Consider the following 19105-nt stretch of genomic DNA (forward strand, 5'->3'; position numbering starts at 1 on the left):
ACACACACACACACACACACACACACACACACACACACACACAGCTCAATTAGAGAATGGACAGAGAAGAGGATAGCTCTGACATCTCCCACCTACCATGGGGTACGTTTCTAATGCTGGGTTTACACATGAGCCCCATCTTTCTCACTCACATCCTCACCAGGTTCAGTTGGCTTCAATATCCCTCACATAGCTGTCATTTAATAAAATATTCCTCTCCAAAACCAACCCCAAACAGGATGTTTCCACACAACTTGTCTGAGAAGATTCATCCATGACTTCCTTAGTTTACAGAGAATTATGTAGATCTGAAAGTAGTGAGCTCACCTGGGTCAAATGCATGAATGAAAGTGTGTATAAAACATGTGAAAAAGCCAGGCACCTTTGCTCACATCTGTCATTCTAGTTACTCAGGAGGCTGAGATCTGAGGATCAGGGTTCAGAGCCAGCCAAGGCATTACAGTTCATGAGACTCTTATCTCTAATAAACCACTAAAAAATTGGAAGTGGCACTGTGGGGCAAGCAGTAGAGCACTTGCCTTAAGCTGAATAGCACAGGGGCAGCATCGAAGCCCAGAGTTGAAGCCCATTACTGACAATATATATGAAAAAAACATTCAAATCTAGTTTAGGAAGTTATGATCAGGGAAAAATAAAGAAGCCTGGAAGATGTTGGAGAACAAGGAATGGAAGCAGAGATTCTGGGAATGACATGGGACACAGGCCAAGACACGGACATCAGGGCAGACATTTACTTACATTAGTTAAGGGGAAAAAATCAAACATGTCTTGAATCTCTTATTACTGATCTGACCAGCAGCTCCCCATTCCCAGGACTTTGCTGACATGAAATATCCCCAGAAGCAGACACTGAATGTCTATCTTAACAAAGGTTGTTATGAAGGAGGTCCAAACATTGGTCCTGTTTTGAAAAGTTTAATGTACAGAATTGATTGAAGATTCCCCGGCCTTTGCACTATGGATGGGGACATTGCTCTTTAGTGTCTTTGTATGGACTCTTGGTCACCCCAGTGACCCTGAGTAACAGTGATGAGTGGAGGAGTCACAGTGATGGAGGGGTGGTCGGGTTATCTCTGGAAAGGGGAGTGGAATGGAAGACAGACAGAAAACTCTGTACCCTTGGATAAAAGAAAAATATTCATCAGGAAAATCTGAAATCAAGTAGAGCAGTTGTAGTGAGGGCAGTGTAGAAGATGCAGAGCACATCAGTGATTGTGTCCAAACTTCCCCCACCTCTGACTCTAACCCAAAGAGAAAATTCACAATTTAAGGAAAGCCAAGAAATCACTTACTGAATGTTATGTTGCTGCAGGGAAGGATCATTCAAGCTTTGAACGAACAATTCCCAAGAATAGAGGGGGTAAAATCCAGCAATGACCACATCCCCCCTGCTGCGTACCACAGATTTCCCTGTGCAAATCCGTCTGCCGTCTTCAGAGGAATTGACCAGGTGTGGATGCTGGAGGAGAAGCAGTGTCAGAGCCACAGGGAACATTGTTGATGCTTTGACCTGGAGCTGTGATTCTGGATGCAGACTCTGATTTCTGTGTCAGGAAGGTGTCTAAATGGATCTTCAGTTTTTGTGGCTTCTTGTTACCTGGGAGGCCTCCACTGTCCTAGAGGAATACAGAGCCCATTCTGCCCTCTGGCTCTGCATCTGGGGTCCAGCTTCAAGGTCAAACAAAAGTTAGAAAACATGTGTACAATCTTCCTCTCCACTTCCTCAGGACCATGATTTCATCCAAGTCTGTAGATAATGAAACTCCAGGGATGGATTCCTTTCTTGTTGAGTTGTTCACAAATTTGTTTGAAAGCAAAAGGTTGAACAGAAAAAATCACACAAAATCAAGGGTCACTAGGGATGATGGGAATGGATGACACCAGAAGATGCCATGTGAAGGTCAAATGGTCATAGAGCGCCATGGCCAGAAAACGCCCAGTCAGAGTTATCGGAGCACCGTCAAACATAAGGATGGGCAGGCTCACAATCCAGGGCCAAGTGGGCCACAGAAGTTTGCTGAAATGAACCATTCAGATTTCCACACCAACTGCACATGCATAAGTATCCAGAAGTGGTTAATGCATTTATTTACTGCTGCTGGTGTTACCAACAGTCTCCCTGAATTCAAATATTACAGATCAATACTTCAAGGTCAATGCACATATCCAATTGGATATTTGCACTCTGAACCTTGAACTTCTTCAGTGCTTGCATGTCCTTGCCCATCAGACTGCACCTATCAATATATTGTGGAGGTCCACTGTTAGACAGAAATGTTCTATGATCTGTGACTTTCTGGGAACATAGCAGGCCTGCACACTGAGGATCCTGGTAGCTGTGGGTGTATGGATGGGTCTTGCTCTGCTGTGTCCCATCATGTCCAGAGTGCTCTGGGAATTCTTGTTACCACTTGTACAACTGTGTGGTGCCAGCTCTGTCCATGTCTCCCTATCTGTCTCCTCTATTAGTTCCTCATAATAGTGAAACCAAGGTCACAGCATAGGGTCCTGCTCTGCACAGAGTTCACCATGGTGGCTGGTTTGGTGAACTGGCTGCGTATGTTTATGAGGAAGGGCTTGGCAAATGTAAGTTGGAAAAGTAAGGATTCAAATGCTACTTGGTGTTGGTAGCCAGCAAGACCTTGCAAGAGCATCAGTGCTGGGGCCTAGGCCTAACTTGGTTTCTGAAGTAAAAATCTTTGTTGCTTCTATACCCAGGATTACCAGTATGAGCCACCTGTGGCTGGCTCAGAAGAAAAACATTTATACTGTTCTCTTCATCTATTACTCTTTCTGTCAAATCTGTCCACGAGAACACACCCTCCCCACTTCCTCTTCACCTGCCTGAAACCAGTAATCACCTGTCAGTCACCTGACTGTGATTGAGTAAAGGACCCCACACTCCGTGGTGACTTCTTCATCCACGGAGGTCACTTCCTGAACCACCCTGGTCACGCCTCCATAGGACAGTGAGAAGTTCCCCAGACTCTGTGGTCATTTCCACATCCACTGTGGTCCTGGCTCATCACAAGTTCCCTTCTCTCTCTTTCTCTTTTCCTCTTTTTCCTTTCCCTCTGTCTTCTCCAAGCACTTCCATCTACTGTGGGCAGGCAGTTTGCCTTTTCTGCCTGAACCATGTGTCAGACTTCCTTGCTGGCGAAGCTAACAGTTTCTACTGCATTGTCATTGATATCTACTCTAGAACTCTAAGCCTTCGTCTCCCTACATTTCAAAAATGAGAGAAAACTTGGGGATCTGTGTTGGGTGTTATGCATCTCTGTCTGTCTGTCTGTCTGTTTGTCTGTCTGTTTGTGTGTATTGTAAATGTGTTGTACAGAGGAGTTGCCATTATGTAAGTCACGTAATGAGTACATTTATGTTTTTATAATGTTACCCAGTTTTTCCCTCTCTTCCCCACCCACAAGTTGTATGCTTCATTTTTCACATGGTGTCCAGTATATACCACTGCTGCATTTGTCAGGGTGATTACCTGAACATGATGCTCTCCACTTTCTCCCATATTTCTGACTCAAACATATAATTGCATACTCAAGACTCCTTTATGTCTGTATTACTGAATTCACTTTTTCCATTCATGTGTTGATTGGAATGGAGCCTGGTTCTACATCTCAGCTTCTAAGTAGTGTCATGATAAACACTCATCATATGTAAACATAAACATAACAAGCACCAATATTTGTATGTTTGTAATGTGCATATAATATTATCTTTTGTCATATTAATTTACCAATGGTGTTATAATATTCCTTTTGGCAACACTTCAATAGCATCTTTTATTATTAAATTTCTTTTCTTTTTTATATTTTATCACATTTTTTCTATTTTTTTAATTTTAAAACTTTTTTTATTGTGAAAATACCATACAGACTGGGTTATAATTACATGGGTAAGTTACTACATTCCTTCCTTCCTTCCTTTCTTCCTTCCTTTCTTTCTTTCTTTCTTTTTTCCTTTCTTTCTTTCTTTTTTCCTTTCTTTCTTCTTCCTCTTTCCTTCTTTGTTTCTTTCTTTGTTTTTTTCTTTCTTTGTTTGTTTCTTTCTTTGTTTGTTTCTTTCTTTCCTTCCTTCCTTCCTCCCTTCTTTCCTTCTTTCTTTCTATTATTTTTATTGTGAAAATACCATACAGAGGGATTACAATTACATGGACAAGATCGTGAGTACATTTCTTATCAAGCATTGTTGCCTCCTCCTTTGTTTTCCCTTTCCATCCCTTCCCCTTTCCATCCCCCACTCCACTGCCAAAGTTGCAAAGTTCATTTTTCCACATAATGTCTTGTACATCTCATTGTTGCAATGCGTCCACCTGTAACTCTATTTAAGTAAATTGGTTTTTCCTTTACCGTCCACAAATTATACCAACATCAAATACAGTAAAAGCAGGGTTATACCATGAGGAAAGTATATACAAAATAACAAAGAAATCAGCTTATAAATATGTTGGGAACAATCACAAGAAAAAAGAAAACATTGAATCCTTATCTTGGGGTTAATTTCACCTAACACCAACTTGTCTGACAGTTTCTGTTTGTCTCAGACATGTACTAGTTATTGCAAAGAAGGGAAACAATGGGACCTATGTCTCTTTGGGCCTGCCTTACTTCACTTAATATAATTTTTCCAAGTCTTTCCATTTCCTAACAATGGGGGAAATGCCATTCTTTCTGTTGGAGGAATAGAATTCCATTGTGTATGTATACCACATTTTCTTGATCCGTTCATCTACTGAGGGGCATCTGGGTTGGTTCCATATCTTAGCTATGGTAAATAATGCTGCAATAATCATAGTTATGTTGGTAGCTTTACTATGGTCTTGTTTGTGATCATTTGGGTAAATGCCCAAAAGTGGGATTGCTGAGTCATAGAGGAGCTCTATATGGAGTCTTATGAGGAACCTCTATACTTCTTTCCAAAGTGGTTGAACAAGTTTACACTCCCACCAACAATGCAGTAAACTGCCATTCTGTCCACATCCCCTCCAGCATCTGTTGTTATTAGAGTTCTTGATTATAGCCATTCTAACTGGGTGAGGTGGTATCTCAATGTTGTTTTGATTTGCATTTCTTTTATGGCTAGGGAGGTTGAGCATGTCTTCATGTGTCTATTGACCATCCTTCTTTCCTGTTCAGAGAAGTTTCTCTTTAAGTTCTTAGCCCACTTATTTATTGGGCAGTTGTTTCTTTGAGGATTTGTTGTTTGGGGGATTTAATTTTTTGAGTTCCAGGAATATTTTAGATATGAGACTCTTGTCCGTTGTGTGGCTAGTTATGATCTTCTCCCAATCCTTGGGATTTCTATTGATCTTTCTAGCTATGTCCTTTGCCATGCAGAAGCTCTGCAATTTCATGGGATCCCATTTGTCCTACCTTTCTTTGATTTGTTGTGTTTCTGGGTCTCTATTAAGCAAATTTTGGCCTGTGCCAAGGAGACCTAAGGTTTCTCCTATTCCATCCTGTAATGTTTTCAGAGTGTCTGCTTTGATTTCGAGGTCTTTGATCCATTTGGAGTTGATTCTGGTTCAGGGTGATATATGAGGATCTAGCTTTAGTTTTCTACAAGTAGTTAACCAATTTTGCCAGCACCATGTACTGAAGAGTCTGTCTTTCTTCCCTTCTATTTTTAGCTCCCTTAATGAAGATTAGATGGCTATGTGTCTGTAGGTTCATTTCTGGGTTTTCGGTTCTATTCAATTGGTCCTGAGGTCTGTTCTTGTGCCAGTACCAAGTTGTTTTGATATTATTACTTTGCAGTAGAGTTTGAAATTTGGTATTGATATTCCTCTAGCACTGTTCTTTCTGTTGAGGATCGTTTTTGCTATTCTTGGTCTTTATTGTTCCATATGAATGTTTGGATTGCCTCTTCTATTTCCTTGAAGAATGAGGTTGGAATATTGATAGGTATCACAAATTTTTTGTAGATAGACTTAGGAAGTATTGCCATTTCACTATGTTGATCCTTCCAATCCAGGAGCATGAGAGGTTTTTCCACTTTCTAAGTTCTGTTTTGATTTCCTTTTTCAGGTTTTTCAAATTTTTCATCATAAAGGTCCTTCACTTCTTTGGTTAAGTTAATTCCTAGGTTTTTTATTTTTTGTGTGGCTATTTAACTAATGGAGTTGCTTTCCGGATTCCAGCTACACTTTTCTCATTATTAGAATACAGAGAAGCCATTGCTTTTTTGAGGGATAATTTTATACTCTTTTACTTTGCCAAGGTTTTGAATCAGCTTGAGTAATTTGGGAGTGGAGTCCAGGAGTTCTTTAAATACAAAATCATGTCATCTGCAAAGAGGGAGAGTTTTACTTCATCTTTCCCTATTTGGATTCCTTTTATGCTTGCATCTTGTCTTATTGTTGTAGCTAGGCATTCTAATACTAAATTGAAGAGAAGTGGAGAGAGTGGACATCCTTGTCTCATTCCTGAGCTAAGAGAAAATGGCTTTAGTTTTCCACCATTAAGTATAATGCTGGCTGTAGGTTTGTCATATACAGACTTTATAGTATTGTGGATTCCCAGGATTCCTAATTTTTCCAGAATCTTCATCATAAAGGGTGTTGGATCTTCTCAAATGCCTTTTCTGCACCTATTCAGGTAACCATGTGGTTCTTATCCTTGCTCTTGTTTATGTGATGAATTATATTAACCAGCTTTGTATCCCTTAATGAATCCTGTTTGATTGTGGTGTATGATTTTTTGGATGAATTGTTCAAGGAGATTGAGATGTCTTATTAAATTGTCAGTTTATGATCTCTCCAATTTGTTGATGTAGGAACTCAGAGCTATAAACTTGCTTCTGAGTATTGCCTTTGTTGTGTCCCAGAGGAGCTGGTAATTTGTGTATTCATTTTGTTGAATATCATGAACATATTAATTTCCTTTCTAATCACTTCCATGACCCACTCATGATTCAACGGTGTGTTGTTCAGCTTCCATGTGTTACAGGACTTTCTTTAGTGGCTTTTGCTGTTGAGTTCTTATTTTATTCCCTTGTGGTCTGAGAGAATGCAAGGTATAATTTCAATGTTTCTGAATTTGGACAAGTTTGCTTTGTGACCTAAAATGTGGTCTATTTTGGAAAATGTTCTGTGTGCTGCTGAGAAAAATGTGTATTCTGATGCTGCTGGGTGAAATATTCGGTAGATGTCTGTTAAATCTAGTTGGTCTATGCAGTTGTTTAGATCTGGGGTTTCTCTCTTGAGTTTTTGCAGAATTGATCTTTCTAGTGGGGATAGTGGTATATTAAAATCCCCAACAATTAAGTTTTTGGATCTATGTGACATTTGAGGGAAAGTAGTGTTTCTTGGATAAATTTGGGTGCTCTCTGTTGTTTGGTGAATAGATATTTAGAATTGTAATATCCTCCTGATGGAGAGATCCCTTTATCTTTATCTCTTCTCACTAATTTTAATTTGAAGTCTATCTGATATTAGGATTGCAACTCCTGCCTGTTTATGGGGGCCATTTCCTTGGTAGATTTTGTTCCAGCCTTTCACCTTTAAAATGTGTCTGTTTTTATGGGCAAGGTGTGACTCCTGAAGGCAGCAGATAGAAGGATCTTGCTTTTTAATCCAGCTAGACAGTCTATGTCACTTAATTGGAGAGTTAAGTCCGTTAATGTTGAAGGATAGAACGGAGAGGTGTTTGGGAGTTCCTGCCATGTTATGCATCTTTAAGTATCTTTTGTAGAGCTTGTTTGGTGGAGACATATCGTTTCAGTTTTTCTTTGCTATGGAAGGTTTTTATTTGATCTTTGGTTATAAAGGAGAGTTTAGCTGGGTACAGTATGCTTGCTTGATAGTTGTGTGTCTTTAGGGAGTGGTATATGATATTCTAGGCTCTTCTTGCTTTAATTATCTCTGCTGAGAAATCGGAGGTGATTCTAATTGGTTTCCCTTTATATGTGATTGATCTTTTTTCCTTGACTGCTTTAAGGACCTTTTCCTTGGTCTCAATTGATCCTGTGCAGATTATAATGTGACAGTGGGATTTCCTGTTCTGGTGTGGTCTATTTGGGGTTCTAAAAGCTTCTTGTATCTGAATAGGCCTATCTTTTTGCATGTTTGGGAAATTTTCTACTAGGATCCTGTTAACCGATTTTCCTAGACTAGGTGCCTCTTGGTGTTCCTCTACATCCATTATGGTTAGATTAGGCCTTCTGATGGTGTCTTCCAAATTTTGAATAGGTCTGTCATATTTCTTGGATTTGTCTTGGATAGATATATGTTCTTTCTTTATAATATGTAGGCTGTCTTCAATCCCCGAGATTCAATCTTCTTCATGGTCTTCCCAACTGTCAAGCCTTCCTACTTTGTTTTTTATTTCTTTTCCTTCTAATTGATTGGCTTTGATGGCTTCAAATTCTTAGTTGGAGCTTTGTTTTAGATCTCGTATGAACTTCTTTACTTCCTTAATTTGGTGTTCAGTGTTTATTCTCAAATCACTTAGTTGAATGGTTATGGTTTCCTTGGACTCCCATTCCTTCTGCTGAGCTCTATTCAGCATTCCTTTTGTAGCCTTCCTGACTTCTTTCAGCTGTCTGTTTATGGATTCCATGAATGTCTCTATTGATCTTTGTCTATTGTCATCCCACTCTTGTAATTCCTGAATTACTCTTTGATTAGCTTACTCGATTTCACCCAATTCCTGTAGTTTTCTTTGACTGTTCTCAGCCTGCTCACACAATTCCTTTATTTCTCTTTGAGTGTTCTCAACCTTCTCATGCAATTCCTGTATTAATCTTTGAGTAGCTTCTTCACACTCATCAGATTCTCCTATTGATCTTTGGTTTGCCTCCTCTTGCTCCCTATCATGCTCACACTGAGTCCTTTGCAGGTTTTCAATCTTTTCATTCATCATGTTAGCAGTAGTGTTTGTAGAGCTTTTTTGGGTACTCTCCTCTGGATTATTCATTATCTGTTCTGTCACCTGATTATCATGAGTGGGATTTGAGATACCCAGATTTGCCATTTTCCTTGTGTTTGTCTGGCTTGTTCTGCCCATTTGGTATGAAAGTAACACCAATTTTCTGCTAGAACACTATTTTAAGTCAAGCACCAACAAAGTCCTGTACTTGCACAGTCAAAAGGTTGCAGATACAATCTAGTTGAACAGATACAATCTATTCATCTTCAAACAATTATGGATAAATGAGCTAAAAACAGCAAAGAAGAATTTGGCTAACCAGAAATGATTAGCTTTAGGGAGGGATGTGGAGAGGTAAAGGGAGAGTGAAATTAACCAAGTCCTAATCTCAAAGAGGGAAATGGGTTGAACAGATTAATAGGAGAGAGAGAGAGAACAAAAAAGAGAGACAAGAGAAACTGGAAAGACAAAAATGTTAATTTTAAAAGTGAAACTTAAAAATTATCTAAGTGAAATTGTGAGAAGAAAGGGATAGAATGAGAGGAGTGGAAGGATAGAAATGAGACATGAAAAAGTAAACAATAAAAATTCTTACAAAATTATATAGGTTAAAAGAGATAATACTGCTATTAAAGAATTTCAGGCTAAGAAGTATTGAATTGAGTAATAAATTTCTGGAATAAATATGTACACAATGGGGGATATGGTCTAATAATCGATGATGGGTATATATCTGAGGATGACCAGAATAGCAATTAAGTCATGCAAAAAAGAAAGAAAAAAAAGAAAATATGAAGAAAAAAAAGGACCAAAATATCAAGAGATTAAAAAAAGCACACACAACATATATACCTAAAATAAAAATTATAAGAGCAAAAACATATTAAAATATTATTTTTTAAAAAATTAAAATTTAATAAAAGGTCCAAGAAAGAGTTCTGAATTTTTTTTTTGGGGGGGGAAGGTAATGGGAAAATCCTGCGCATGGTTTGGTGCCTCTGGGGGAATATGGGGCTCAGGGTCCTGCTCTGGAAATGGAAGGATACTCCCAGCATGCCCTGGGGCATGGGGCAGTGAGCATCATAGGATGGAGACCTTGTCCTTGAGCCTGTGGGACTGCATGTGGTTCTGGAATACCGCAGGGCCTTGCCTGTGTCTGGGCGCAGATTCAGCAGCAACAACATGGGGCAGATCCTGAGCAGCAGTCCCAGAGGACAGGGGTGGGATCCATAGTCTATTCCTGCTATTCTGCTCCCTCTCTGGGTTGAGGTGTCTCACCAGCCCCACGTGGGTTTCTCTTTTCTTCTGCTCTCAGAGTTTGGGATGATTTTCATTTAATGATTGTGTGGCTTTAATATATTGGCTATTCTGTCTGTCTGTCTGTCTGTCTGTCTGTCTGTCTTCACCCTTTTTGTTTCTTCGTGTTTCTGTTGCGCCTTTGCCATCATTGGCACTGCTCACTGTGATATCCACAGACCCTCATGAGAAATGAAACCACTTGCTTTTCCTTTAATAAATTTAAATACAGGATTGACATTTATTGGAGTTGGGTTGCAAAAGTAAAGGGAATTAAATAGGCATTTATGTTTTCAATATGAAAACGTCTCTGTGTGTGTGTCTATGTGTGTGTGTGTGTGTGTGTGTGTGTGTGTGTGTGTGTGTGTGTGTGTGTATCAGCCCTGGAAGTCAGGGCTCCAAGGTCCTTCTCTTGGCTTTGTAATACACATGTGGCATTTTAGCATTTGACAAATACCTCTTGTCCCATATTTTTACTTGTAAGTTAGAGATGAAGTCTCATAGACTTTTCTGTCCAGGCTAATTTTGAACTGTAATCCTCAGATCCAAGCCTTCTAAGAGAGCCACAGGTGTCTGGCTGGCAAAAAAATTACGTGTCTAATATAGAAATTCAAAATGAAGGGCTGGGAAGATGGCTCAGTGGTAGAGCGCTTGCCTTGCATGCTCGAGGCCCTGGGTTCGATTCCTCAGCACCACATAAGCAAAAAAGAAAAAAGCCGGAAGTGGCGCTGCAAGTGGTAGAGCACTAGCCTTGAGCTGAAGAGCTGAGGGACAGTGCCCAGGCCCAGAGTTCAGGCCCCACGACTGGACCCCCCCCAAAAAAAAGAAATTCAAAATGAATTTAATAATAGATTTCCACAATAATGTGAAAATTTAATACACACTACCTAAGGTTTTAGTCCATATTTTAAGAATAACACTTTTTTAATTGAGATTATGTAATTTATAAATTTCACACTATTGTGGCATAATGATACTTAGTAAAGTCACTAACACATTTAAATCTTCACAATGCATCTTGTCATTGTCTCGATCTACAAAGCTTATGAACTTTACAGACTTTAACAATAAAACTGTTTCTTCCAAATTGGGTGATATGTACATTTCTTTCCTTTTGCTCAGTATCAGCTGTTTCCTCTTTCTCTCTCATTCCCACCCTCCCATCATCACTGTTGAGTTGCTTAGTTCACTTTTATCAATGACCAGTGCCGCTGATGGGACCTCTGCTGTATTTTTTTCACCCATTTTCCTCCACTTCTTTGCCCTCCTCTTAGCTTCCCTGAGATGTGCATGCCTATGCAGCATATATGGGGACAAGAACATAGAGTGATTTAGAAGTTATATGAAAAGTAAGACGAGGTCCTTTATTTCTTGGGTCTTGTTTACTTTGTCATATCTCAAAGTAAAACACGTTTATGACATGTAATTTAGTCCAATCAAATGGAGATTGAACATCACTGGATCTTAAGAAAATAAGCAGAAAATGAAGCAATGGAAGAAAGGACACACTATCTTTTGCCAGCATAGCTAACAAGATCTCCTCCAAAAATCGAGTGTGGCTATTCGTCTCTTTTCTCTTCTTCCATTTCTGTTTGGAAGTCCTTAGTGATTTGGTCCAATAAGATGCACAAGTTTGCTAATTGTGAGCTCTGGAGATTGATTTTCCTAAGGTCAATGATGAGTCCATCCTTTCTCACCTTCACTTGAGCATCTCCTGGACAGCTGCGGTCCTCTGGAACAGAGGCTGGCACTAGCCCGCTCCTGGTATGTCAGTCCTGAGGATGGAGGCTGAGCTTTCTCTATGCACCAGACTTGAAGAGATCCTTGATTCTTTACCCCTTGGTTGTGTCTAAAGACAGAAGCATCTCTACCCAGTAAGTACTGATGTATTAGATACATGAAGAGTCTTGGAAATACCACCTCTTAATCATAAACATCAACATAATGGTTTTGGGTAGCCAGATGGTAGGACAGAGCAGTAAAAATTATTTCACCACTTGTGTGAATGCTTCAGTTCCCTATGTTTTATACGTTCTTATAGTTGTTTTGTTACCAGAATGGGTAACCAAAAATTTTTTTCATTCTACCTATACAGTACTGGTTCTGATCATGTTAAGTTCTTCCCCAAATTACAATATCTGTATTATTCTAAACTCTTTCTGAGTACTGCAGAGGGACTATCACAATCATATTGAATGTCTGAAAGTCAGTTATCAAAACAGCATCAATGGCAGGGTGCTGGTGCCTCATGCCTGTGATCCTAGCTACTCAGGATGCTGAGATCTGAGGATTGCAGTTCAAAGCCATCCCAGGCAGGGAATTCGAAGAAACTCTTTTCTCCAATGGACCACTGAAAACCAGAAGTGGCAATCATTAAATGAGCACCTATACAGAACAGTGAGCACTCTCTTCTTTGAGTCATTGTAAGTAGGATAATCTGTTTGGATTCCAGACATTTCTGTTTCTGTGCAGATGCTTTTCTCTTTTCCATCCATGGCCCAGCAGAATTAGAGACAGCACTATGTGTATCTCTGTCATGCATGTGTGGGTGACGTCACTCCACTGAGCCACAGCTACAGCATTGAATGACATCAAGATCTCTGGACTCTGAAGCATGTGCTTGTTTATCCATTGGACTCCTTCTGGCTGTACAATGTGGTGGTGGCCTGACAATATTCCTACTTCAAGCTCCTCAACACTTTGATTTCTTAGGGACTCTTCTGAATCATTCTTGTTCTCATAGAATTGTAAAGATCAATGAGAGTTTTGAAGTCTGAGCCTATCTGATGTTTTTGTCCTCTCTTGGGGAGCTTTTTCTCTTCTTATAAATGATTCTATTTGTCCATCCATTAATATTGAGGATTCTTAGGGACTGGGATGACAAGGGTCTGCTTGGCCAATTGTGTACTCTGTATTTTTGGATTTCAATAAGAAATAATGACCAATAAGGAAATGATTGCTGCAGCTGCTCATTTGGACAACTGTAGTTATTTTGGTGCACTCGCATTTCTTCCCTAAAAAATACATTCATAAATTCCTGTTGGAAACTGCAACAGATTAACATCGTGCTCTAAAATTCTTAAAGAAAGAAAAGAAAGAATGAGAGATTTTCAGTAAAATACACACAGTAATGTAGCAAAATAGAAAATATGTGAACAGAAATATTCAGCTAGGTCAGAGAATGGACTTGAGTTACCATAATGAAAGCATGGAAATGTTCAACAACGTAACTTCCTATACTAGTAACTTCCTATACTAATATAGTGATATTCAAGCAGTGATATAGGATAGGTAGGAAGAATTATTGATACAGGAAAGAGAAAGGAATAAGCACAGTAGATAATGTACTCATTAGGAAGTATGATGGTATAAAGGACAGATTAGAGTGGAAGAATCATAAAATATCCAAGTTAGAATGCAAATTTAGGAGGTCTTGTTGGGAATGTGCTATGTTTCTAACATAACCAGAGGAATGTTTTAGAGTAACTTGTTTGTTCAAAGAAGTCCTCACATTAAACTAAGATGTGATACCGATTGCTCTCAGAGCCTGTAAACATTCTAGGCAACATCTATGTTTATCTTAATGTTTGTTTCTTCCAGAACCTGATCTGTCCCTGAACCTGGAGAAAGAATTTCTCTCAGGTCTTATCAGGATGATGTAGCACTTGGGGGCAAAGATGCAGCCTAGGAGACCTGCACTGGAGGCCAAAATGGAGACCTCCACGGCCACCATGGCCTTTCCCTTGGTGCTGTGGTAGACAGGCAGGAAGGTGAGCCACACACTGCAGAACACTAGCATGCTGAATGTCAGGAACTTGGCCTCATTGAAGGTGTCAGGCAGGTTTCTGGCAAGAAAAGCCACAGTGAAGCTGGCCAGGGCCAGACAGCCAAGGTATCCCAGGACACAGTAGAAGGCAGTGAGAGAGCCCATGTTGCACAGGATGATGATGTAGCCATGTTCAGATTGTGCATCTTTGTCCACAAAGGGAGGAGAGATTCGCAGCCAGAGGCCACAGAGGGTCACCTGGATGAGAGTGCAGATGGGGATGAGGAGGTTAGGAACCCAGAAGAGCAGCCACTGCCTTGTGCTTCTCCCTGGAGCAGTGAGCGTGAAGGCCAGAACCACAGTGATGGTCTTGGCCAGGACCGTGGAGACAGCCACAGTGAAGACCACTGCGAATGTGGGGTGCTGGAGGATGCAGGAGGCTGTGTGGGGACTGCCAAGGAAGAGCAAGGAGCAGAGGAAGCAGCAGATGAGGGAGATGAGCAGGATGTAGCTGAGGGCCCAGTTATTGGCCTTGACAATAGGGGTGTCTTGGTGCTTGATAAACACCCCAAGAACTGCAGCTGTGAGTGCAGAGCAGCAAAGAGCTGTGCAAGCCAGAGCCATACCCAAGGGGTCTTCATAAGCCAGGAAGCCCTCAGTTTTCCTCATGCAGTGATTCCTCTGTATGTTGGCAAACTGATGATCTGCACACCTGACACACTGCTCCATGTCTGGTGAGGTGTGAGAATCACTATTAGTTTGTGTTCAGTGTTTGTCTTTCCTCTCAACCCCCTTCATTCAAGTAGCTATCTCATTTCCCCTGATTCACCAGTTGACCTGTATTGAGTTCAATACCAATAGAGTAACTCTCTATATCAAAATGCTTTCACATCAAATCTCTTTCTCACATTTCTCTTTCTTTCCCTCCTCCCTTTCCGTTTTTATGTTTATCTTTTCTTTCTTTCTTTCTTTCCTTCTTTCTTTCTTTCTTTCTTTCTTTCTTTCTTTCTTTCTTTCTTTCTTCCTTCCTTCCTTCCTTCCTTCCTTTCTTCCTTTCCTTCTTTCTTTCTTTCCTTTCTTCCTTCCTTCCTTCCCTCTTTCCCTCCCTCCCTCCTTCCTTCTCTAGCTCCTTCCTTCCTTCCATCTGTCTGTCTTTCCTCCAGTGCTTGAACTCTGGCCATGGGACGTTTTTCAGTGTATTCATGCTCAAAACTACCACTCTACCACTTGAGCAACAGCTCCAATTACAGCTTTTTGGGTGCTTAATGGTGAGAAAAATCTTACTGAGTTTCCTCTACGTCATTACATCGAAGTTCCATCCTCAAATCTCAACTGCCTAAATTGCTTGGATTACAGGTGTAATATATGATTACCAGCATTATGTGCTGCATTCTTGACAGGTCATACCACTCTGGCTCTCTGCTACTCATTCAAGACATAATGGAGAATAGAGAATCAGCCCAACCACTTCACTTTGTACAAGAGGGTCTAATCCAAACCTCAATATCCTCATTACACCAAACACAAACTTCTTGAGCATTTCCTCTGTATCAAGAACAGTGCTCCTCCACTGATAAGTTCTGGGAAAGATCAGGTGGAGGAGGGAGAAGAGAAATGAAATGGAGGTGATAAACTACTTCTGAATCTTTTATATTTGAAGAATTGCTAGTCAGCCTAGTGCCAGTGTCAGACATGGAGTGATCATAACAAAGCCCCTTGTATTATTAGTGCATGCTAAATAGAAAATAAAATTTAATTAGAAATGAGCAGCAATAGGCACTCAGAAATGAAAGGCTGTGTTAGACCCACAATTCCATGATGATTTGCATATCATTTCAAAGATCAACAACTGGTCCTTGATATTTTCTTTCTTTCAGTCTTTAGCTCTTATTTTGTCCATTTCTCCCTTGTTTATTAAATATATGTTTTATTGTTATGATACTGTACAAAGTGGTTACAGTTACATGATTAAGGTAATGAGTATTTTCCTATCGAGCATTGTTCCCCATTTTTTTATGTTTTTATTGTAAAAATACTGTACAGAGTAGTTACAGTTATATGAGTAAGGTAAAGTGTACATTTCCCATCTAGGATTGTTGCCTCCTGCTTTGTTTTAGCCTAACCATCCCTTCTTTGTCCACATCCCCAAGTAGTCCCCCAAGAATGCCAAAGTTGTAAAGTTCTTTTTCAATATAGTGTCTTGTACATCTCCTGGTTAAAATGTGGCAACCTGTATCCCTATTTAAGCAGTTTGTTTTTTCCTTGCCCTCCCCAAATTAGGAAAATGTATATACAAGATGCAGGGCACCAAATCCAATACATTGAAAATAAGGGTTATACCATGGGGGTGGAACATACCAATGAAAGAAAAAAATCACATGGTTATTATAAACACCCCTATCTTGGCGTTCATTTCGCTTAACATAAACTTATATGGTCATAAGTACCTAGCTTTTGACCTTTTCTGTTTGTCCTAGACAAACAGTAGGTATTACAAATAATGGAAACCATGGGTAAACATTTTCTTTAAATATAAAAAATGCGATTGAGGAGAGGGGGACATGGGTATTCTCATGATGAAGTCTGTAATAGATTAGAAAATACAGAGATGTAATGGAGGGGAAGTGGGTGTTTCTTCTAAGGAGAAGTATGGTTAACGTTGCCCTGGAACTCGGCGTGAAGGTGCATGTGTGTTCCTGCCATGTTACTGTAGATCACTCCACTGGCTTGCATGGACTGAAGGTTAGGAAGGAGAGATGGGGAATTTCTCTAACTAACAGACTCACCTGTCACATTAGAAAACTCATTCTCTGGGCAAGGAGTGCAATCAAAGCAACAGGTAGCATTTCCCTCCAGAGAGGCCTTCCTGAATCCAGGACCACAGCTCTCACTGCACACAGACTGAGGAGTCTGAGAATATTCAGATGAAAGTTAGTGACATTTTATCCTTTCACCTGACATCTGAGACACTCCAGTGATTTAGGGGAAATGATAATCAAAACACATAATCATTATATGCACACAGCAAATGAATTTACTGAACCTTCTTACAGTTTCATCTGACATAACCTGAAGAATATGTGGGGCCTCAACACCCAGCACTCATACTATGGGGAAGTCATGGAGCCTTGAAGTGTAGGATGTTAATTCTAGGAAATTAGGAAATGGGAGTTAATCCTGCATCTTATTCTTGAATTCATGTGATCTGTTTACAGATGAATAAGAGCATGTGAGGAAATCACTCAGGGAAATTTCAAACCCACACTCCAAAGCATGGCTAATTGCTGTGGAGGTGCTGCTGTACCCAGGGCCATTCACATCTCTCTTGGCTTCCTAGCTGTCATGAAGTGGGTGAATTTTACTGGCAGATGTTCCTTTCATTACATCCTGTCTCACTAGACTAAAAAGCAACAATCTATCCAACCATGGTCTGAAATCTCCAGGCAGAAGCAAAGCAAGCCTTTCTGCCTTCTCATTTGATTCCCTCAGATATTTTGTCACAGTGCTGGAATGATGATTCACGGGTGTCATTAATTTTATAATATTCACTATGCAAACATAGAACAACATATTGGTCATGATATGTTCCCCTGTTCTCTCCATGAATCTGTTAGTAAGAAACTTCCAGAAACAGAAAGTTTTGAAATGTAAACCACTGAGCCATAATTTCATTGAACTAACTTTAAAACAGGATAAGCTTATTGCTCATTTATACATAGATCATGCCATTATTGTTAGAAACGACTGACCCTGGGGAGAAATAAGGATGTGGTGACATTGCCTAGAAGCATTGTGATCATAACCTGAGTTAGGGAATTGTAAGGTCTTTCTACAACTACTTCCTAATAACAATACATTTTTTTAAAAGGAGAGAGTAACAAATGTAGAAATGACCCACCTTGGTAATTCCTATGGGCCACTCTATCAGATTTTCAAAAAAAACCAGTTGTTGACTATATGGCCTAGATGGAGAAAACTTGCCAACTTTCACCTTTTGTCCCAGACCTTCTGGAAAATTCCAAAAGCTCTTAATGTCATACTCTGCTTCCAATTTCCTTTCTTCATTCAAAACCACTTGGTCTCCAACAGGATTGGTAAATTGGATCTTCTTCAAAAAGGGATGCAGCTAAAAGGGACACATTATAGTATGGTGAAGTGCTTCCCAGTGTTATCACAAAACCCCAGAACAATGGATTACTCTTCATTCCCATCCCCTGATTCACACACAGCACAAGAATCCAACCAACTGTATCAAATGCAGGCCCACAGCAGACTAAAGTGTTACCAAGTTCTAAAATCTGGGTATCCAGGATCGGTTGCAGAAACTCAATTTCAAGGGAATGAACCTCTAGCCACATCCAACAAAATAATGAATTATCATATGATAGACCCCAACAGACTCTCTAAAGTGCATTCCAATCACTTGTTTTGTGATTCTGATAGGAGAATAAGTCTGAAATATAGGTAAATAATAAACTAAGTAGAATCATAGAATATTTGTGACAACTATGAAAGATTACCTTAACAAGACTTCTTTCTCAGTGCGTGCACGCCTGTGTGTGTGTGTGTGTGTGTGTGTGTGTGTGTGTGTATGCCTGCCCTGTGGTGTGTTCTCACAGTTTAGGCGCTCAACTTGTTTTTTTTTTTTTGTTCTTTTCAAAGTAATCATTCTGTCCATTGAGCCACCGCTCCCCCACTGTCTTTTTGGTGGTTAATTGTAATCATGAGTGAGTCACAGGTGTGAACCACTTGTGTCTAGGCAATATTCGGTTTTCAAGAACTAGTCACTCTTAGAGGAGATCTTCACTAGCCATACAATGGAAAAGGTTCTCATATCTAAAATATACTTGGAACTCAAAAATTAAATGCCCCAATTAGAAATCCTCAAAGAAACAACTGCCCAATCAATAAGTAGGCTAAAGCCTTAAAGAGAAACTTCTCTGAAGAGGAAAGAAGGATGGCCAATAGACATATGAAGAAATGCTCAACCTGAGTTCCGGGAAGATGGCGGAGGAGAAGCTGGAATCTGAACAAGCTCTCCCATAGACAGCAGTTTTAGAGTTCCAGTGAACAGTCCTAAGCCAGAGAATCACACCAAGTGTGCCATCACAGGACAGAGACTTAGACAAGAGAGGGGAAGCCA

At 40.0% G+C, this 19105-nt stretch overlaps 2 protein-coding genes across 2 annotated transcripts in view; both read right to left on the reverse strand.

The window, feature by feature from the left end:
* The window catches only part of LOC106000608 (vomeronasal type-2 receptor 116-like), a 12192-nt gene extending 10676 nt beyond the window's left edge, over positions 1–1516 (reverse strand). Inside the window, exon 1 of the mRNA XM_013035891.1 lies at positions 1314–1516. Within this exon, the coding sequence (XP_012891345.1) occupies positions 1314–1516 (203 nt within the window). The remainder of the gene's footprint in view (positions 1–1313) is intronic.
* Positions 1517–13776: 12260 nt separating this feature from the next.
* The window catches only part of LOC106000609 (vomeronasal type-2 receptor 116-like), a 37249-nt gene continuing 31920 nt past the window's right edge, over positions 13777–19105 (reverse strand). The window contains exons 4-6 of the mRNA XM_013035892.1: positions 17861–18088; positions 16749–16872; positions 13777–14693 (exon numbers count right to left, since the gene is read on the reverse strand). Coding sequence (XP_012891346.1) covers positions 13777–14693; positions 16749–16872; positions 17861–18088 — 1269 coding nt within the window. The remainder of the gene's footprint in view (positions 14694–16748; positions 16873–17860; positions 18089–19105) is intronic.

This window comes from Dipodomys ordii, unplaced genomic scaffold, assembly GCF_000151885.1.
Source record: "Dipodomys ordii isolate 6190 unplaced genomic scaffold, Dord_2.0 Scaffold230, whole genome shotgun sequence".
NCBI lineage: Eukaryota > Metazoa > Chordata > Mammalia > Rodentia > Heteromyidae > Dipodomys > Dipodomys ordii.